Consider the following 23141-nt stretch of genomic DNA (forward strand, 5'->3'; position numbering starts at 1 on the left):
GTTACACGTTAAAGAAACTTTGTGTTGGTTCTTTCATAGTAAAACGCCTCTAACAATCAAGTGGCTTGGGGAACCATTTATATATTGACCAGGTATAAAGCAACACTGGCCAAAATGTATATAGTATATAAATGGCTTCCTTGCCTAACTGTGCTCAGGGCTGATTATTGCATTATGAAGTGGTCTGGGTGATGACATACTGCTTGAAATTGGCTGTCTTCACCTTGCATTATGATTAGACTTTTATATTATCACATCACTACTATATTATGTGACTACATTGATCCTGACATCAAAATTCCTGTATGTGTGGAGTCACAGAGGATTTCAGTTACATTGTGTATGTCTCTTATTCAAATTATTTGCTTCTGTGACAAGCTGAGAGATTTCTGGGACCCATCTTTTATTGAGGATCCTTCCAGGGAGTATCATAAATTTCTCATTTCCCAAATTGGAGCATAGCAAGATATTACATGTGTGATTATATTTTGAATGGTGGAGCAAATTCCTTCAATCTGGAACTGATGTTTGACATTTTGCTTGGATTAAGTGTAGCCTTGCACTACTTTATAAATGTTCTATATGTCTTTGCATTTAAATGTTTTCACACCCATGCAGTGGCTCATTCAGAAAATCATTCAAATCATCTGAGTCTATTTTGAAACTCACATTCCATTAAGTTAGAAAATCTACAAGAAATGGATAAACTCCTAGACATATATGATTTACCAGAGTTAAACCAATTAAACATATACAAGGGGCTAGAGAGAGGGTTAAGCTGGTAAAGTGCTTGCTTTACAACGACGGGGATCTGAGTTCAATCCCCCAGAACCCATGTAAAAAGATGGGCATAGTGGCATACATTTATAATCCCGTTACTGGGGAGTTGGAGAAAGAGGGAGCTCTTCCATCCACTGGCAGGCCAGCCCACTCCCCTAATTCCAGGCCAATCAGAAATTCTGCCTACAAAAAAGGTGGCTAGCCTCTGAGAAATGATACCCAAAGCTATGCGCACACATCTGCACCCACACAAACACCACACACACACACACACACACACACACACACACACACACTCACACACACAAATGCGATAAACAATGCAAATAGAGTAGGAGCAATAAATGGTAAATTTCCCAACCTCTTCTTCATGAGACACAGAGAAACAGGGGTGAGGGAACTTAATTGATTTGACATCTTTGATCTCTTCCTTTAAGTAATGAGCTAACTGTCCCCCATTTTTATCCACTAAGCATGTTATCACTTATATTCCTGAAGACCACACATGGTCCACTAATGAAAAAAGCTAGCTGCTCAACCCAGATGTACTGGATGTAGAAACCTTTGGTCAGGAATTTCAGGTATTCAAAAGTTGATCCAGCTATCTTGAAAATTCTGACCACAAAACTTCTGCCAAACACAGATAATGATCAGGGAGAATTTGTAAACAAAAACGCAAAACGCTAACTCCTTGGAACTGGTTGTATTGTTGGCGCCACACTGCCACGATTCTGAAATTTTAAGTAAACCTTTCAGCAAGACTTCCCCGATCTTAGTTGTTAATTCTGAAGCTCTTCACTCAGGCATCCTGGAAATGAAACGCTCACTTCTCTATCTTTCTCCCTGAGCGTTCAAAATCCTGATGTATCTCCTTTTTTCTCTTCCTAGAGCCCTGTTGTGTTAACAAACATTGAATCCCCTCAACTCCCAACAAATGACAATAACAATAATAATAAGTAGGACTTCACTTTTCACAGGGGAAAACATTCAAGAACTTGTCCGCGACCTCCTACAGAGAGATGGTTGAGGGAGGGATGGATTCTAAGAAGAGGAACACTTACTCTGAGGGCATAAAGCTTCGTGACGTCGCCCCCACGTGGCGGCAGGAGGCAGTTACCATCGCCCAGGGAGGGAAGGGCAGCAGGAGCCCTCTCTGGCTCCCTCCGACAGCATGAAGATCTGTGCTGTGAAGTCCTGGTAAATATTAGTGTAGACAGAGAGAGTGAATGTGACCAGGGTAGGGAAAATGGGTGAATCTAGTGTAGATAAAGAAGTGTGAGGTGAGGGGCCATGGGCAGATTCAGGGACAATTATTAGCTCACTTTCTTAGCAAGAATCGGCTAAAGATTTCCCATGACCTTAAAAGATATCGTCACGGAGGGAGCTAAGTCTGGCTTTTCTGCGGTCAGATTTAAAATGTCAGTTTTTTTTTTTAATTGTGTGAGTGTGCAGTTATATGACTATAGCAATAAGATCTGAGGTCATTCATTCTTCTGAACTTCCAGAAGAGAAGATGTGAAGCTATATTGACCAAACACCAACGCATATAGTTAACACTGTTGGAGTTATAGACAACATCTTTTGAAGAACGTGAAGACTGCGTGCTAGATCAAAGGGGGGACTTTGTACACACTTCCGTTTTCGAGGGTGGTAGCCATCCAGTGGTTACTGAGTTTCTTAAGAAGTAGAATTTTGGTCTAGTGTGTGAAGGAAATACTAAGCCACTGAAGCACAGTTTGGCTCCCAAAGCATATTATAGTGTTAATAGTGACATCAAATAGTGAAGAATTAAGATGATGTTAGTGAACAGTCAGGTTTTAAGTTTATGACAGAGTATTGACAATATCTATAAGGCTCTCTTTATATCGTTGTTTCCATCTTCTAGAACAATGAAAGCTCACATCATGCCCCTGACATCTTACAAGAACCATGTCATCCTGATCTTAGAACATTAAAAGAAAGGACAAGGTATTGTTCCATTCACATGTAGGAAGGGTAAAATGACGGTCAAATTTTCAACTAAGTATGAATGTAGGTTTCAAGAACAAAGCACAAAGTAAGGGAATGCATAAAACATTTTTTTTCTTGAACACATTTTCAGCAATGGTGCCCTTCTTCAGACTTTATGAAGATGACTACCATTTGGATTGGCAACAACATGGGAGTGGAATGTGTGGCCTCCTGGTCTACTAGACTTTGGAATTATGGATCATACAATGCAGACACACGGAGTGACTTAGCTGTATAAAATCTTCAGGCTCATGTATATGCCTTTTTCAATGAGGATGCAGTTAGTTCATTTTTCCTTATGTTAAGGAGGACCAGGTCTCCAGCATTTGAATTGACATCAGGAAGAAAAAAAAGTTTTAAATAATTTTGAAATTAACATTCAATCAGATCACAAATTTTTATGGAAATATCTGATGAGGTTAAGCCAAATTTTAGATACTGCAAAAGATAATAAAATACTCATATTATCTATTTATGGTTATACATATTATATTATATGAGGACTGTATTAAGATTTTTACAGAGTTATGTCTTTGTTTTTTTTTAAAATAAGACTATAGAAATTCACATTTTGTGTAAGAGAAAACTGAAGCTCTGATGGATTTCCCAAGCCTGATGGTTTCCAAAGACTGTATCTTAATGAACATTAAGCTACAGATAGAAAATAAAAGTCATAGAAAGTTGATGCATGAATGTGTTCAGCTTTAAGATATGCCCTACTTCTCAAGAATAAAATAGTCTTGGATGGTCAATATAGAAATACCAGGCTCCAAAGACACTGTCTAGATTGTAATGTGCTTTAAGAACTTAACTGTAGTTACTCATGTTAGCAGTTTGGATGGGAACCAAATGAAAAAAAGCCGGAGGTGAAATTTGAGTATGTTGGTGTGAAAAATGCCATTTGAGGGCAGTGTTGACTGAAACCGATGTGTAGATGCAGAATGTGCCCAGAGACAGTTGTGATGTGTAATCTATCCTCTCCCACCTTCTGTCTTGACACAGGGAAGGCAGATATTTCAACTGTACAACCATCAGTAAGTGACTGTTCTAATGTGAGCATTTTTATCATGCCAATAACTCTAATGTTGCCAAGAGTAAAATGATATACTTAATATATCTACTTGTGGTCTTAAGAATGATATCAACAAAACTCTTTAGCAATGCTATTACAGAAACAATGGTATCAATTTTATATGTATATATGAACTTTTTGTATGATTACATAAATAGATAGCATAGCTAATTCTCATGTTTTTAATTTGTCTTCCACATTAGAACTATGTTTATTGGGAAAGCAAAAATGTGGTATTTGTGCATATGTTTCATCTCAATATGTGATTATATGATAAGAATTATTAAAATAAGGATAAAGGGGCCCCATGAAGTTGCATTAATGACTTGCTCTTCCCAAAATGAAACTATTTCTTGTTTTTCTATGAACAATGTATTTGAAGTCATGACTGGTGGGTAATGATGGGAAGATAAGTATTTCCCCAACTGAGCTGCTTTTAATATTATCCTAAGAATCCATGGTGTGTCATCCTATTTAGAAGACGCAATATGAGGATGAGCAAGGAGGCCTTTTGAAATACAATGATAATATTAAACATCCTTTATACCAAATCGTGACCAGAACTGAGAAGAGTAGGCTTTTAATTCATTAACTATATATTTGTTTTTCTATAGCAGAACTTTTGACAATAATACAAGCATGAGAAAAAAAAAAACCAGTTTCTATTTTCTCTCTCTGAGAAATAACCACTTCTAAGGTGTTTGATCATTTATGTTGGCATAATCCCAACCCTGAAATCTTGATTGAATTCTAGTGTAGATAGATAAATAGTTCTCTCTTTATTGAGAATAGGAAGTTGAGAGGTGGGACACAGTGGAAAAATTGAACCCTTTCCCACACAATGAGATGGATGATGAGTGTCAGCAACTTAATTAGCTAGGAAGAAATCTATTTGTTCACATTTCCTTTTAGATGAAGAAAAGGGAAGAGAAATTTGCAGGAAGATGCTAGGAATTCCCGAGTCACTGCACATACAAGTCAAAGACAACCATCAAATTCTTCAGTTCATGTCCCTTTTAGAGACAAGGGGGTTTCACTGTGATTCTATTTGCATCATATAGTGACTCTTCAGCTGTTACATTGTTAGTGAACTAGAAGTTACAGATGCTTGGCATACCTTAGATCACCCAATTTCCCCCTTCCCAAATCCCTGTACTACTGACTTCAGTGAAGATGTTTTTTTGTTTTGATAGCTTCCAGCCATGGCTTCCTTCCAGGTGATGCTGTTTCTCTTTGCTTTGCTGCATCAATCATTGCCCACTGAAGGAAAGGTAAGGTTAAAGGGGAAACATTCTTTCAGAGCACTCTGACAGCTTTGGAAAAGGGCTACTTTGAGAGCACAGGACTCTAGAGTGCCTGACAGGTGACAAAGTTTTCATGGCATTTCATATGGAAACAGAGATGGGTGCTAAGCTTATTTGCTCCATCATTCCTGTGGGGGCTGCCTGTCCCATGTGCCTATTGGGTACTTGAAAAGACAAAGTATATTCCAAGAAGAAGGTTCACAGGCATCAACCACATAGTACAAGTTAAACAACAAACCTCACTAGTATTGTTTGTTAAATGAACAGATAACAGTATTTTCTATAATTGGTTAAATAATATATTAAGTTCAGAGCACTGTTGTTAAGAATTACCTAAGACTTGCTGGCTGAACACAGAAATGTTTTTTTTTCTATAGCTGTCGGGGCTAGAAGTCTGAAATCGAGGTCTCTCTGGCAGACTTAGGAAGGGACCGGTCTCTTCCTTTCTATCTTATAGTGACTTCTGCCAGTTGTTGTTGTCCTTCAACAGATGACTGTGTCTTTCCAACCTCTTCCTTCATCTTAACATAATCTCATCTATGTTTCTCATGAAATTGCTTGGTCCCAAATTCAGGTTCCACTTGGGTACTTTAGGATAATTTTGTGTCAAGTTTCTCAACTTGATTCTGTAAAGACATTTTCTTTTCAAATAAGACTGTATTTATAGAGAATTTGAATTAGGATATGGAAATATCTTTAGGGGGCAATTACTCAACTTATCACAAATAAATATATTGCTAGAATTCACTTCTTTTACATTTTAATAGGCCATCTCCAGTTTGGATTACATATCACTCCCAAATCATATTTTAAAAAGACAGCATGTTATATGGGTTTAAAGAGATAATTAAGGATCTTCTGCTCAAAGTATTTTCTACGTCTTTATTTTATCCCATTTCCATATGATTGCTCAGAAATGTAAGAATATGTAATCTTAAATTTGCCCTTTCTTTGCCTCTGTCACTACATTTATCTCTTGTTATTGTTTACAAATAACTGGACTTGTTTCTAAATTGAAAACAAATCTGATTCTAAAGTCTTTTTGTGTTTATCAATAATCATGGAATTAGCACATAAAGCATTGTTACTGTGTGGAATCTTGAATTTAGACCCCCCCCCCTTTTCACATATGATTTTAATGCTTTAATGATCCCAGATCAAGGCCGGTCATTCTTTTTTTTTTTTTTTTTAAAGATTTATTTATTTACTATGTATACAGTGTTCTGTCTGCATATACACTTGCAGGTTAGAAGAGGGCACCAGATCTCATTACAGATGGTTGTGAGTCACCATGTGGTTGCTGGGAATTGAACTCATGACCTCTGGAAGAACAGCCAGTGCTCTTAACCTCTGAGCCATCTCTCCAGCCCAAAGGCCAGTCATTCTTGTCAGTGTGTGTGAGGCTCACACATGGAGTTCACCTCCTGGCCTGGAAGCCCATGAGTAAGAAGTACTGTTGTCACTGTTGTCTGTTCGCATAGTCTGCTCTGACCTTTAAAACTCAATGCCAGCTAGAAATAAAGAGTTTGATATTTGTTCAGGCCTCATTAGGCATTCATAACTGTAACCAGTCTGTTATAATAGTCAAATTCTCAGACCCGGGAGAATTTGCTTTTCATTCCCCAGGGCTTTATTATAACAGTTTTCCATCTTTTCTCCCTTGAATGATTTTTGCCCTGGACCTTCACAATTCTCCTCCTACGTCCTGGTCCAACTCTTGGCCTTCATTCACAAAAATCATTACAAAGTGAGATGTTGTTGGGTTTTAGGCACCACTCAATGCTCACTGATTACCCCTCTCAGCGTGACTCTCTATGCTTCTCAGCAGTCCTGTGAACACTGTAAATCTTTTCCAATCCCAAACCAGAATCATCTTTTGTGAACTCTTTGTTATCCTCAATAAACTGATCTCTCCTCACATAGACTCCACCTATCAGGTTTGAAGAAGTCATATGTTTTTTTGAATGCATTATGAACCCTGTAAGGATAGATTGTTTTTTTTTTTTGTTGTTGTTGTTAACTTTAGACTTTAGGCATAATCTTACTTCCTGATCTCACAATAAAATCTCTATTGATACTCACCTAAAAATAAATACATCTATACATAGAATTTTCATGTACAAAATATAATGGTATAAGGATCAGAAAATAATTTCATATCCTTAGAAACCAACACTTTTGTGTTTTGAAGTTACTTTAAGTGACAATCTGAGGATAATAGAAACATGGAAATGTCTGATAATTCAGGGATTGGTCATTGCTGATGCGTGTCCTGTGCATCCACTGTACTTTAGAAATCTGAAACTGTGCTACACCTATTGGTCTGAGGCACTATATAATAGTCTCTGTCCTTAGGGACATAAAACAGGAGACAGACATGGACAGAGACTAGAAAATGGCCAAAGCTGTGTGATCAGAACTATGAAGGGAGAAAGCTGAGAGTCTTGAGGGAACTCAGTATGGTGGGGAACAGTTGAGTAACTTATCCCAAAGTATCAGGAAGCCTGCTATGAGCAATGTGTCTATTAGAAATACTTCAGAATCTTGCTCACACCCATGGGACATTGCGCTCTTTTATAAATTTAAGCTTAGAGCCTGCCCAATAACCAAAAGCCCCATTCTTCTCTCAGCATTAGCTGACATATGTATATAATCATCAAGATAAGCTGAAAATATGAACTCTGTACCAAGCACATTTTACTACTAAACTGAGCCAAGTGGGTAGTATTCCATTCAGTAGATGAATGTGTTGCCCTTGAATTGTGTAGAAAACATTTAAAAATATTTAAAAAGTATGTATGGAGCAACCTTGGAAAATACGCTGCCTCATGGTTTTGCTCAGGTGCTCGAAGGGAGATACGAATTTAGACTAAATCTGAAGGTTCTGTCACCAAACGCAAATGCCACAGACAGCAATGTTCTCTGTGAAGCCTAGGATGAATCATGGGATTCCCTCACTTTATCTTATCGTGGCTTGATCAAATGTGAATGGATGTGTCTTAGATTTCCTGTTATGAGGGTTTGATAACAAAATTTATCTCATTTTTAAATCTAAATTATTTTTCATGTGATATATATTATGTTTTTTCCCCCTACTTGACTTCACCAATATTCTTCCCATCTCCCTATCCACCAACTTCATGTTCTCTCTATCTTGCTGTCAAAAAACAAAACAAAAAGCAAAACAAATAAAAACAAGACAAAAATGCCAAAACAAAGCAAAATCAATAGAGTCTGTTTTGTATTTGCAAACTATTCTTGGGTATAGGGCCTGCTCTGGAGCATGGTTGATGTACTCACTGTGGTAGTTTGAATGTAAATGCCCCCATAATCTCATAGGGGTGACATTATTAGGAGGTGTGGCTTTTTGGAGTGGATATGGCCTTGTTGGAGGAAGTGTGTAACTGTGGGGTTGGGCCTTGAGGTTTCCTATGCTCAGGATACTGCCCAGATACTCAACTTCCTGTTGTCTGCAAGCCAAGGTGTAGTCAACACCATGTTTGCCTGCATACCACCATGCTCCCTGCCATGATGGTAATGGACTGTACTTCTGAAACTGTAAGCCAGCCACCATAATTAAATGTTTTCTTTATAAGAGTTGCCGTGGTCATGGTGTCTCTTCATAGAAATGGAAACCAAGTTAAGGCAGTCACTGACACTCCATTGGAGAAGACTTGATTTTCTCTTTGCCAGCAGGTATTATTTACAAATAGCTTCTCAGTGTTAGGAGTGGAACACCATGTCAAGTTTCCCCAGTCAGGCAGGACTGGGATTTTTGTTTGGTGAATCTCTGCAGGTCTTTTGTGTATTGCCACAGTCTCTCTAAGTTCATATGTGCATCAGTCTTGTGCCTAGAAGACAGTGTTTCCTTGGAGTCACCCATCACTCTGGACCTTAGCATCATTTTGTTCCCTCTTCTGCATAGACCCCTGAACCTTGAGGGTGGGGCAGGGCTTTGATGAAGACATCTCCTTTAGGTCATCTCACTTAGGACTGAGTGCTCCAAAGTCTGTCACTCCCTGCATGTTGTCCAGTTGTGGGTCTCTGGTTAGTTCTCACCTATTGAAAGAAGAAGCTTCTCTGATGAGGCCTGAATGATGTACTGATCTATGGCTGTAGCAATATGTCATCCGGGGTCATGTTATTGCTATGTTCCTTTAGCAGAAGAATAGTAGGTTTTCCCCTAGATCATATGACCTATATAGTCTCAGATTCTTTGCCACTTTAGCATTGTCAGATATGGGTTCCAGTTCAAGAGTAAACCTTAATCCCAATCAAAAAATGGCTTGTTATTTTCATAATATTAATGCCTTATTGCACCAGTATAACATGCAGGCAGATCACTGTTTTAAGGCTCATTGTTTGTGTTGGGCTGATATTGATTACCTTTCTTCTCTGGTCACATGCAGAGTTGCTCCCAGAATTACCTCTCATAGGACTACATTAAAAAAAAAAAAACCCACAATGAAAGCTGAATTAAAATCAGAACCTAGCATTTGTGGCCTCAGAAGGATTTTTATCTTGCAATGAATTACTCACCATTTCCAAGTCTTCTGTCTACTCGTTCCTATTAAAATTAAGTGTTGACTCAGTTTTATTGGCATTGCCAAGCAGCTAATATTTTTTCCTTTTCTATTTGTGCGATATTATGTGATAATAGTTTTAAAACTGAAGTTATTTCTTCAATGTCTGTGATCTACAAAATTGTTAAAAGTTATTTTCCTTCAGGATCCGGCTTTCACTGCATTGTTAACCAACCAACCGCAAATTCAAAGAGAGATTGTAAATAAACACAATGAACTGAGGAGATCAGTTAACCCCACTGCCAGCAACATGCTAAAAATGGTAAGAGACTGTGTTGGAAATGATGTGAACCAGCTGTGGAGTAAGAATCCAGTTGTACAGGGGAGGGGGGGGGATCCAGGTGTGAGGGGGCAGCTGTGGGGGTGGGGGAGGATCCATCTGTGTGAGGAGGAGCTGTCCTGGGGAGGAGCTGTCCTGGATGTGGAGAAAGGAGAAGCTGGTGATGGCTTAACATTATGGTTTAAAATATTCCCTGCTGCTGTAAGGACCAGGCTTCAGCAGCTCAGCAATTGAGGAGGAGCCATAGAGTCAGTGAACTAATCACTCAATTTTACTTTTCTATTGGAGGGGGTAAAACTTAATTCTCTGGGGTCATCCAGTGGGACAAAACTTAGCTCTCTGTGCCCAGCAAAAAAGGGAAACACCCCCCCCCCCACACACACACCATTAGGAACTCTCTGTTATCATTGTCTCACCTTTTTCTTTTCTTACCTTTACCTAGATGTATCCCTTCTGTGTATATATATATATATATACATACATACATACATATATATATATATATATAATTTTCCCTTACACTTATATACCCCAGCAGACTACTTCAAGCAATATAAAAATTACAGTGTGGTTACATTCTATTTTTAAGTGAATGATTACAATGAATACAAGTAAAAAACAACTTGTTTCCCATTTCCCTTACATAATTAAACATTTTACATATTACAGGTAAAACAAATTATTTCCAAGAACCCACATACATTCATGTCCAAGTAACTTGTTATAGATTAACAGAGTGTAAGCAAGCAAGTTATTTTTCTCAGCCAGTACTTTTACTGGCAGGTTGCATTTTGAGGTTACAAAGAAATGATCAAACATTGTGTTATTTATCTCACTCAAAAGGTAATCTTATAAAAATGTTAAAAGAATAACAATATAAACCTTTATATATGAAAAGCAATCAGTAAGTCTACTTTGATCCTAAGGGTGCATACCCACTCATCAATAGTTTTTTTTTTTTAATATCAGGAAGCTGAGGGCAGAAATGTGTACAAGGAATTAATCACTACCCTTGATCAGCAACCCATCCTAGCAAGAAAGGCACATCAGCTAATAATAACAGGGCTGTTATTGTTCTTGTTTCTTGATGTCAGAGTCCCTCACTGAACTATATGCCTTCCTAAACTTAAATTGTTCCCCAAGACTTTCTACCTCAAAGTCATTAACAAAGACATCTTAACTTAACCTTAGTCATTATTTAAAACTTTGTTTAGCTATGATGAACACTAAAACCCATGGACATATCTACCAATATTAAGATGAAAAGAACTTGAGCTAGCCTAGTTTCTGGGACACAATTGTTTTCCTTAATCATTAATGTAAGTTACAGTCTTTATGGCTCCTCAAGAGAAACTCCTAAGTCCTAGCTGTGTGACACTGCCTTGTTCTTATTTTCTACCCTCTGCAGCCCCTGTTTTATCAAGGGTGATAGCAACACCATATCCTGCCTTTACCCACATTGATTTTCCCACTAAACTAACCTCTATAATAATCCCTTTCTATATTTGTTAAAAACCCTTAGTTATCAAAATTCTATTTAAACTCACACTATTATTGTATAAAATCATTGCTTCAGTTAAACAGTGCAGCTTAAGAGGAAATCATCTTCACAATAATCCATAGGAAAAATGTCCCATAGAATGGGATATTTCCATGAGATAATCACACTACACTAAGAGCAATGGGGTTCCCCCCACACCCATTCATACCATGCCAGATACCAGAGCAAAATGGCAGCAGCAAACATGTAAAGGCACAGCACTAGCAAGAGATATTCTGGACCCGAAGCCCATGGGGCCTTGCCTATCTGAGATTCACCCATCAGTGTAGACGAATTGTCACAGCCAAGGGACACGTCACTGTACCTCAGCCCACCATGAGTGTCATGAATTAGGAAGGTGCTTTTAGCTACAATTACAATCTCTTCTTAAGCTCTCTCAGGTTTTAGGTGGAAATTCTTGCCACCATGTCTGGACAGCATTTGTAAATAAATTGCTAAAGGTCTTATTAAATAAAAAACATGGAGCCAGATATAGGCGTGAAAACCTGAGAGATCAGGGAAATAGGAAAAGCCACAAGCTAACCTCACCTCAAAGACACTTCAGTCTCACAAGAGACCTACTTTCTGTATACCCACGCCTATATTCCTTTCTGTTCTGCTCACTCAATGGCTCTCTCAGCCCAGCTACATCACTTCCACTTCCTGCCCAGCTCTGTCTGTCTGTCCAGACCTCCAGACCTCTATGGTTAGTGCTGGGATTAAAGGCATGTGTCACCATGCTTGGTTCTGTTCCCCAGTGTGGCCTTGAACTCACAGAGATCCAGACATATCTCTTCCTCCCAAGTGATAGGATCAAAGGCATGTGCTACCATTGCCTGACTTCTATGTTTACTTATAGTGGCTGGCTTTTTCCTCTGATCCTCAGATAAATTTTATTGGGTGACACAGTATATTGGGGGACACAATACATCACCACACATCAGTGCTTTGCTTCCATCGGTGGTTCTTGTTTTGATTTTGGTATTTTACTAAAATTTTTATGCTGGAAAGACTATATTATTTTCATTTTAACATGGTTAAGTGACTTTTCAAGTTTGGGGTCTAATAAGTTAGAATCAGAAACCAAATCTTGGAACATCCTGTGTGAAGCATTTTGTTCACTTTTTCTTAGTCATGTGTCAAGGCATTTTCTGTCTTTCAGGGTCTTACTTCTTGAAGACGATTTTTTTTTTCTGTGTTTCTGTGTGTGTGAGTGTGAACATGTACACATGTGTGTGGGTGCCTGTGGAGACCAGAGGCATTAGATCTCCCATAGAACTTGGTTTATGGACAGCTATGAGTCAATTTGCAGGGGTGATGGGAATCGAACATGGGGCCTCTGCAAAAGAGCAGTAGGTTCTCTCAACCACTGAGACATCTCTCCATTCTCAATACTATACCCTTCTTTTAAAATTTTTTTATTAAGAAATTTTTATTCATTCTATATACCCTTCACAGATCCCCCTTACATCCCTCCTCCTGCTCCCCTCCCTGCAGCCTTACCTTTGCCTCTTTACAAATGGTATGGCCTCTTACGAGGAGTTAGCAAAGCCTGGCACATTTAGTTGAGGCAGGTCCAAGCCCCTCCCCCTGCATCAAGGCTATGCAAGGTATCCCGCCATAGACAATGGGCTCCAAAAAGCCCACTCATGCACCAGGTATAGATCCTATTCCCACTATCAGGGGGCCTTCAAACAGACCAAGCTACACAACTGTCTCGCCCATGCAGAGGGTCCAGTCTAGTCCCACAGCTGTTGGTCCAAAGTTCATGAATTCCCACTAGCTTGATTCCATTGTATCTCCAAGTTTTCCCATCATGGCTTAGATTACTAGCAGTGGTAGAGGGGGTGCCTGAGCTGGCCCATTGATCAGATTGGTGAATGCCCTAACTCTCATCATAGAGCCTTCATCCAGTAACTGATGGAAACAGATGCAGAGAGCCATGGCCAACCACCAGGCCAAGCTCCAGAAGTCCAATCGAAGAGAGGAAAGAGGGATTCTATGAGCAAGGGGCATCAAGACCATGATGGGGAAACTTACTATGCCCTTCTTAATGTAAAGTATTTCCCAGGACACAGTGCTAACATCCCTTTATCCTATTTAAGCCCATATTTCCCACATGAAAGCAATAGGCATCAAAGGACTTTGGAATAACTCAGAGCAGCCTATAATATTAATATTATTAGAATGTTTCACATGTATCAATATTTAGCATCATTCATGAACATTGTAAATGTGCCTCTATGGTTAGATATTTTGCCCTTATACACATCTCTGATGGACTTCTCTTCATGTCAAAACTAGCACACACAAAAATTAAAACAAGCCAAAGAGGCATTTTAATATCAGTGATAATTAGAAAATATTTCCATGGGAGTTTTATCGTTTTGCTAGCCTATTAAATTATAAGCTTTCATTATGGTGGGATCACTAAATTTAGTTTTCTTTTTCTCTTGCTATTTAGGAGTGGAGCATCGCAGCATCAGGAAATTCTCAAAAGTGGGCTAACAAGTGTATTTTAGAGCACAGTAATTCGCAAGACCGAAAGATCAGTATGTACATTATATATGGCTACTTAATAAATGAATAACTTCAATACTAACAGGCCTTTGTAGGATATAACATTAAAAATTTGCACATAAATGCTATTCATGCTATCTTTCAAAGTCATTTATTTGTGATTGAGATATAATTATAACAACAATGTGGTTCATGTTTATCTATATTATGCAAATGTTTCATGCCATGTATCATTTGTTCTCTCCAAGCTCATAAGCAAAGAAGATCATGGGTCATCCTTTTTTAACAAAAATTCTCAAATTAGAATCACAACATTAGGAAGAAAACGGCCAGGCCAAAGAACACACCAAGGTCATGCCATACTAGATTTTTTTTTTCATGCTTTTATCAAATCTAATCTCCTGCCTCCTCATTTTGATAATAAACAACTGTTCAGTGTTTTGATATCTATTTTTAGGATATATGTAATTGTGTTCAGTTGTTGCTTGGTTTTGCCACAAAATACTTAATGTTTTGAAATAGTATTCAAAATCCATGTAGGCTGAATATTTTGAGAATAATTTTAAATTATGTAAAGCAGTGAAGTTTTTCTTTTCTTTCTTTTTTTCTTCCCCCTCTCTCTTTTGGTTAGGTGGGACCTCACTATGCAACTGTTGTTGTTTAGTTTTTACTCTTTTGGGGGGCCCACCACCCGGTTCCCAATTAAATCACACACGGAGGCTTATTCTTAGTTACAAATGCCCACCTTAGCTTGGCTCCCCCCCACCAGTTTTTCTTAACCTAAATTACCCTCCTTACCTTGTGCCCCTGTGCTTTTCCTGCTCTCTTCTGTAAATCTTAGTCTTACTCTGTAGCTTGCTGTGTAAGATGGGTGGTTGGCCCCTGGAGTCCTCCTACTTCTCTGGCTTCTTTTATCTCCTCCCAGATTTCTCCTTCTATATAGTCTCTCTGCCTTCCAGCACCACCTATCCTTTCTCCTGCCTCACTATTGGCCATTCAGTTCTTTATTAGACTGTCAGGTGTTTTAGACAAGCAAAGAATCACAGCTTCACAGAGTTAAACAAATGCAACATAAACAAAGCAACACACCTTAAAATAATATTCTGCAACATGTGACCCTGGCTGCACTAGAACTGGCTATGTAGAACAGGTTGTCCATGAACTTGCTATGATACTCCTGTCTCTAACTCCCAGGTCTGGGACTAAAGGTGTGCAATGCCAAGCCCAGCATATGTTTTGTTTTCTATGTTCTGAATTTGACTGATGTGTAGATTGCTGTGGTAGACTCTAAGGAACAACAGGACCCATTTTATTGTGGAGTACAGATCAATGAGGGAGGAAATTTGATACGCAGACCTCACACAGGATGATTACTAATATATTGAAGCATGTAGAGAAGCCTGCTGTGGAAGTGGTTAGTCATCCTTGCATTGTTTCAGTTGATCTATTGTTATTGTATCATTGCTGCTATAATAATAAAATAACTGTGAAGAGATGATCAGAGTTAGTAGAAGACTGAAGCAGTCTTGGAGATCAAGTGGACTATTACATTGTTACTTTTACCTTCACTATTAATGGAGGTATCTTAGCACGTTTGATATTCATTGTATGTAGTATAGACATGGCCTTTTAAGCTCACATAGATTAAATGACTTGGCTGTTGTAATACTTGTCCTGGCTGTGTCTGGTTCTCCGAGGAAGAGGATTAAGCCTGTGAAATCATCTTTCCTACTGACAGCTGTCTATTAAAACAATCTGTCAAAAATGACTTTGTCTTCCTTCACAAAAAATCCATGGACTTTTCTTTAGGGTCTTCTTTGTGAAAACTGGTGAGTGTGACAGAGGAGAAAACATGCAAGTGTTGGTTACTTGTCTTTACTAAGCATGCATCACAAAGCACATGAGACACATACACATGGAGAATTTAGTGCCTAGATGAGTACAGTTTTGACAGTGCAAATCGAGAAGGCCTTGAAAGAACGGATTATTCACAATCTGTTAAGTATTTGCATGCTTAGGCAAGCTTGGTGTGTCAGATGGCTGTCTTCTCATCTGATTAATCAATCCATTAATTAATTAATTAATCTAAGAAGCAGGCACCCTGCTTCCACCTCAACCAACAGTTACCCACCATAGGCCGCATGGCTGAAGTACAGCATTTTGCATTCATGTAGTCAATTTATTTTGAGATTGAAAGTTCTATTGTTTTCCTCATAAACAATGTTCCTTTCCAGATACAAAATGTGGTGAGAATCTCTATATGTCAAGTGACCCTACTTCTTGGTCAGCCGTAATTCAAAACTGGTACGATGAAAGTGAGTTTTTTACTTATGGTGTAGGAGCAAAACCCAATGCAGCTGTTGGACATTACACTCAGGTGAGTAGATGCATGAAGATGCTGGAGTAACAAACACTGTAACGCAAGGACCAAAGCTTTGTCAACCACTGACCCATTCCTATGTTCAGTTTGAGACAGACTGAGTAGGTATTGTATAGTTCTGTCATTTGAATGATATTTTAATATATATTAATCTATTCCCAGGATCTGAAGAATTCTTGATAGGAAAGCATACAGTTTATACTTTCATTATATATGGGAAAAATAGTGATCCTACATGACATGTTTAGTTTTAAAGTGTATTAGGAATAAAATTTTATTACTGTGATTCCCAAAATAGAAATTTTATAAGGTAAATGCTATAGACTGTAGTAGCCACATGTTATATATATGAATATTTATTTTTGAGTGTTTTTACCAGTTTTCTAATAAACATCCATGCTTTTTATCTCCCATGGACTTATAGGTTGTTTGGTATTCATCTTACAAAGTTGGATGTGGAATTGCTTACTGTCCCAACCAAGACATCCTAAAATACTTCTATGTTTGCCAATACTGTCCTGCGTAAGTATGCACTTCAGAATTAAAAGTTTGTCATTTTACCTGCAAAATAATATGGGAAAGCTTTTCTATAAAGCAAACCAGAATCACAAGGGTAGCCCCACCAAGGGAAGGGCGAATGTCAGGGTTTTTCTTTGAAGATCTAGGCAACGTTAATTTGTCAGAGAAGAATACAGTTCCCCAGTTCTGAATGTAAAGATCTAAGATCTCCATCTTCACTTATGAAATGATGCCATTTCCTTCAATTAGCCTTCCCTAGGTCCCTCATTCAAGGACTATTCATGCTGTGGATTTTTTCTAAGATTTCATGTTATTTATTTTGATAATTTTGCACTGCAGGACTGTACAAGTTTAATGCTAGGACAAATGACTTAAGCTGTTGGCTTGCAAATGGGATGATATACCTTGATTAAAGATTGTTTTCTATTCAAATATTTCAATTGCTCTTTACCTACAAAAGAGAAGAATCTTACATTGTTCCCACAAACTTTGATATTTCCCATGTGTAACTACAACATAATTTTTAGTCTTAATTATATTTACTTTTTGAAAGGGGTGAGGACCACCCTTCCTGTCAGACTTGCTGGGACATGGTTACTCAGATGATAGGAGACTGCAGTAGGAGAGCTGTGAACTCTGAATTTGTTTTTCTGCAAGTACACCTTTCAGCATTTACTAGAGAGAATTCATAGAACAGGGAGATATATATCTAAATCTATTGCTTGATCATAAAAGCATCCCATGGGCAGGCACAAGAAACAATATATGGAATGGATAATGGGAGGAAGCTGAGGAATGAACCTACAGAGCATTTCTAGAACCCTCATGGCTTGTTTTTCTAAGTGCTCACTCAATACACAAAGACTCAGCTGTGTTGCCTTGGGCTTTTTCCCACTTGCACAATTAAGATTTAGATTCCTTCATATTTTCAAGATCATAACTAGCCCATGTGGTAATGATCATCATGAGTCACATATTAATTCCTGTAGGATAGTATACCTTGGATGTTGGCACAGATCAAAACTTGGGAAACTGGCATTCTTTTCTTAGTAACCATAACATTCTCACACATTCTTTAAGTACTAGCTAGAGTTGCTTAAGTATATGCTACTAACCATGCACAAACAATATAAACTCACTCTCAGCAACAAGAAACAAATGCAGAAACTTTGCTTTCCACTTTAGAGGAACTGTGGGATAGCTCAGCTTTCAGATAGAATATATTTAGTAATGAACAGTTTTCCATTACCACTACCATTTATGAGCTATTCTTTCTTAGGAGTGATGTGCTTCTGTAACCCACACCTTGCAGGGTCTTGCCTTAATAATTATTTCATCTATCTGGCAACAGAGGGGGAAGTTCTAGATGCCAGTTGCCTCAGTTTCCTTACTTAATTTGGTGAATTGCAGTCAGAGAGATGGCATGTCATTGCTAACCTTGGTTGTCACCTTGACACAGGTGGGAAGGAACCTCAAATTAAGGAATTTCCTATGTTGAATTGGCCTGTGTCTGTGAGGTATTTTCTCGATTGCTGGTGAATGTGTGTGTGTGTGGGAGGGCTGGTCCACTGCTGGCCATGCCATCTTTAGGTGGGTAGACCTGGACCATGAAGGAAAAGCAGCTGAACTTGAACCTGGGTGCAGCTTGTAAGCGTGTCTGCCTCAGTTCCTGCCTCCAGGTTCCTGCCTCCAGGTTCCTGCCTCCACTTCCCCTCAGTGATGGATTATAACTTGTGACCTAAAATAAACCTCTCTTCCCCCCTCCCCCCCCCTAAGTCTGTAGCTAGAATTTTCCTGCCTTGTCCACAGTCAGGACAAATCTTTGTCATCTGCCAGTCCCACAGCCGCTCAGACCCAACCAAGTAAACACAGAGACTTATATTGCTTACAAACTGTATGGCCATGGCAGGCTTCTTGCTAACTGTTCTTAAAGCTTAAATTAATCCATTTCCATAAATCTATGCCTTGCCATGTGGCTCGTGGCTTACCGGCATCTTCACATGCTGCTTGTCCTGGTGGCGGCTGGCAGTGACCCCTTCTGCCTTCCTGTTCTTTCTTTTCTCCTCTCTGTTAGTCCCGCCTATACTTCCTGCCTAGCCACTGGCCAATCAGTGTTTTATTTATTGACCAATCAGAGCAACTTGACATACAGAACATCCACACAGCACAAGTCATTTTTAGTCAATGTTTTATCTCAGTCACAGACAGCAAACCAGGACAGATGTGTTCGTGTTTGATGTGCTTGCTTAATTGTTATTGCTGTCAATAACAGAACTGAAAACCAGGCACAACCATGTATGTATGTTTGCTGATGCTTTAGTGCATAAAACAAGCAGCTAAGGGAGAAATAATGATATGTTTCACATTGCAGGGGTAACAATGCATTGACAAAGAGCACTCCTTACCAACAAGGGGAAGCTTGTGCTAGCTGTCCCAACAACTGTGACAATGGACTATGCAGTAAGTGTGAAGGGACCACTGGTGGTTCCTCGTATAGTGTTTTATTTTATTCCATGATCTGTAAAATCAAATAAATGATGTATTCTTAGAAGAAGAAAAAAAATCTACTCAAGAAAAGCATTAAAATAAGCATTTTATACACACTACTAACTTACATTTTATTTACAATGAAAAGAGTTTTACCTGTGTTCCCTAACAGAACATTTATCCTCGGTGACTGTGATGTGCAGAGACTATTCACTGTGTACTGCATTCATAAGTTGTTCCTTAAACTTAATATCAATAGGCCCAAAGTAGCATTTAAAAAAAAAAATCAAAACATGGTCCTGGAGAGATAGCTCAGTATTTGCTGCTCTTGTAGATGACCTGGGTTCCATTCCCAGAACTGACCTTGGTGATTCACAACAACTGCCTGTGACTCCAGTTTCAGGATATCTGATGTCCTTTTCTGCCCTCAGGTGCTGGACAAACAGACATGCAGGCATACATATATTCATAACTTAAAAAAAATCAAATCGCACATGCCTACATGAATTGAAACAGTATTTTGCCTGTTTTACATCCCATAATTGCTAGTCTTTGAGTGCTGTTTGCATGCTTCTCAGAAGAAAAGGGACTATACCGGCTTGATTCCTTCTCCAGACTCAAATGCAGAGTTGTTGAGATTTCGTGTCCTTGAAATTGTAGGAGGGCTGTAAAGAGACCACACCCATGACCAATCAACTTTGAGGGTCTGAGGAGTTCAGAGAAAAACATGGCACACTGCTCTTGTTTCAGTCCACCCACAAAGAGCATTTACTCCTGAAAGTGTCAAGTTGGGTTTCCAAAATGCAAGAGGAGAGGAATCTCTATAACACTTGTCTTAGAACATTAGCCACGAATGTGGCCTTGGGGACTTGAAATGGGCTAGTTAGGCTAAGAAGCTAATTTAATTTACCATGCACTAAAATAGCTACATTTGCCTAGTGGGTACCATATCAGACTCAGCAGCTAAAGATACGTTTATATCTTTTTCTTTCTCTTTGACTGCCAGGGGATATAAGTAAGTCAATTCATTTTAGAAATATACCATTGAATTAAAAGTAAGAAAAAGTGATGGGTGAACCAGCAGGCTCAGCCAAGTTTCCTACCTGGGTTTCTCAAGACCACCACAGTGGCAATGATGCCAGTGTGTTTCTCCTTCCTACCTCTTCATAGATGTTTTAATGGGTGGGCTTTTCTGCTGCTACTTCAGATAATGGCAATAAGATAACCAAATCTGCTTTCATTGCAGCCAATAGCTGTGAGTATGAAGATTTGCTTAGTAACTGTGAGTCCTTGAAGAACTCAGCAGGCTGTGCACATGAACTGCTCAAGGAAAAGTGCCAGGCTACTTGCCTGTGTGAAGGCAAAATTCACTAACATGTCCAGTGTGTGGTGTGAAGGACTACATGAGAAGGTGATGCAGCCTTTAGCTGAGACATGCCAGGGAAACCTATAGGAGATCAGTGACAAGTCGGATCCCAAATGACAAGGCTTCTTCCCTTCCAGGATTTGTACAGAAATCTTTTTTTATACAGCCATTAAAAAAGTGTCATTTAGGATGACAACTTTGGACTATGACCAACTTTGGTGCTTTAAATGTAATGAATTGAATTGGTGGAGAATTTTGAAAGTTGTGCAAACACAGGTCATTTGTCACTAGAACTTTGAAAAAAAAAATGAACCGTATGTGTCCTAAAACAACTTGCAATGGAATAATGGACTGTAGAAATATCACCGTCAACCTACTCTACAGTGTTTACCAGGATGAAGCTTGACATCTGTATTTGTCTTATGTCCTTTTAATTAAACACAAGTAATCTTTTTCAATAAAGAACTTAAGCAACTACATGATTCGGTTTTCATGTAATATTTATATAGCATGTCTTTTTAACTGACAGTAACTAAGCACAGGTAAATAATTATACAGGGAAAAATCTATTAAATAGATTACTAAAGTTTAAACAGAAAACATAACAATTACATCTTGATTTCATTTTATGGGTATGTAAGTAATCACTATATAGAGGATGTGGTTCAACGTAATATACAAGCCTAGTCATCTGATGAAACAATTAAGAATAATGAATGTCCTAGAGAAGTGAGCATTCATAATTCTGTACATTTCACTCAAGATTGTTTGAAAATGACATGTAAATCAGCTCACTTTTCATAAGATTAAACATAAGTACATTAAATATCCTAAACAATGAAAGGTTACCAGAAATAGTAAGAAACTAGGTCTGATTAGATAGATGGTGACATACCATGAACTACCAATGTCCTCAATATGAAATAGATATCTGAGTTTTTCTGTACCATTGAAGAAAATGAACTCGTAACTTTAAAACCTCTAAAAGAAAATTTCCAGGCCTATGTGCTTTTACCACAGAATTCTGCCAAAAAATAAAAAAGTAGAATAGCTGTACACAGCCTGTTCTAGAAAATGAATAAAGGAAATATTTATCAATTCATTCTTTGTGATTATGTCATTCTAATACTAAAACAAATTTAAGGTGGAAAATACAGATGTATAACTATCATATGCCTGGAAAAATCCTAAAAGAACACTTAGTAAATTGTCCAGTAGTAAAAGTCAAATGGATGTTGAACTAAGACTTGAAACAAGTTTCTAGAATAAATGACCTTATATTGAGTATCTAGAGGATTCATGGCCATTGTCGAACACATTCATTCTTGTCTCAGACACATGAGTGTCTGTGGAAATCCACAGAAAGAATCTTTCTTAATTGTAGCTTTGAGAAATCAATTGTCTCATAAGCTGTTTCCTATCAATTCCCCTTTTCAAATTATTTTATTCAGTGTCATAATCATGTACTCACAAAATTAAGTTTTAATTTTACTTCACAAAAAGTCCTGTATTAGTCAGGGTTCTCTAGAGGAACTGATAGAATGGATCTATATTTATTAAAAGGCAGTTTATTAGATTGGCTTATTGGTTGTAGTCTAGTTAATCCAACAATGGCTATCTACCAAGAGTCCAAGAATCGGATAGTTGTTCAGTCCATAAGGCTGGGTGTCCCAGGTGATCTTTAGTCTGCTTTGGAATCTCTAAGAAATAGGTTCTAACACTCCTCTGTTCTTTACTAAGTAGATCCATCTATTTGGCTTTGTCTTTCTGGGATTCAGCTTGTGGCTACTGCTTTCTGACTTATTTCAGTTCTGATTGTGAAAGTAGATTACACAGATTCCATTCCTGGAACCAGCTCCATGAAGCGTGTTCTGGTAAATCAGTCTGCCTTTGCTTGTGATAATATGAAGAATCAACTCTTTGCTATCTCTAAATGCTTTAGGGGAGCAAATTCCTTCATAGATAAAACTGTAATTGCATGGCTAATGGGTAAATAACATAGAGTTATGTGTTTTTCTCTTTAGTATGCTTGTAAAGGTCTGTGTTTAAGCTATTATATCCCATGATATTTAAAAAAATAGAAGGAAATCCAGAACGCAGAACAGAGAGAATGGTTGCAATGATGTAAATATGAAGATGCATTTTTGTAAAAATGGTTAAAGGAAAAAGAAAGACAACTTAAAAAGATAAGATTAAAAGTCAGACTTGTCTTAAGACAGAATATTCTAAAAATGATAAAGATAAAAATGCAATTAGGAAGTCAAACTAGGTTGTAAAATGGTTATGAAAATGAAAACAGA

At 38.2% G+C, this 23141-nt stretch overlaps 1 protein-coding gene across 2 annotated transcripts; it reads left to right on the top strand.

Annotated features, from left to right (window-relative positions):
* Positions 1-370: 370 nt before the first annotated feature.
* On the top strand, positions 371-21320 carry LOC102929023 (cysteine-rich secretory protein 2-like). 2 transcript variants are annotated; one of them, XM_042266068.2, is made up of 10 exons: positions 371-1977; positions 2666-2748; positions 3793-3842; positions 5056-5133; positions 9895-10011; positions 14034-14121; positions 16324-16466; positions 16894-16991; positions 19360-19448; positions 20722-21320. In XM_042266068.2, exons 4-10 carry the CDS (start codon positions 5065-5067, stop codon positions 20847-20849), a joined length of 732 nt encoding a protein of 243 aa, XP_042122002.1. In that variant the 5' UTR covers positions 371-1977; positions 2666-2748; positions 3793-3842; positions 5056-5064; the 3' UTR covers positions 20850-21320. The 2 variants fall into 2 exon arrangements, with proteins under 2 accessions (XP_042122002.1, XP_042122004.1); XM_042266070.2 differs by lacking the exon at positions 3793-3842 and having other exon boundaries at positions 1841-1977.
* The last annotated feature ends 1821 nt before the right edge of the window (positions 21321-23141 follow it).

This window comes from Peromyscus maniculatus, chromosome 21 (assembly GCF_049852395.1).
Source record: "Peromyscus maniculatus bairdii isolate BWxNUB_F1_BW_parent chromosome 21, HU_Pman_BW_mat_3.1, whole genome shotgun sequence".
In the NCBI taxonomy this organism is placed as follows: Eukaryota; Metazoa; Chordata; class Mammalia; order Rodentia; family Cricetidae; genus Peromyscus; species Peromyscus maniculatus.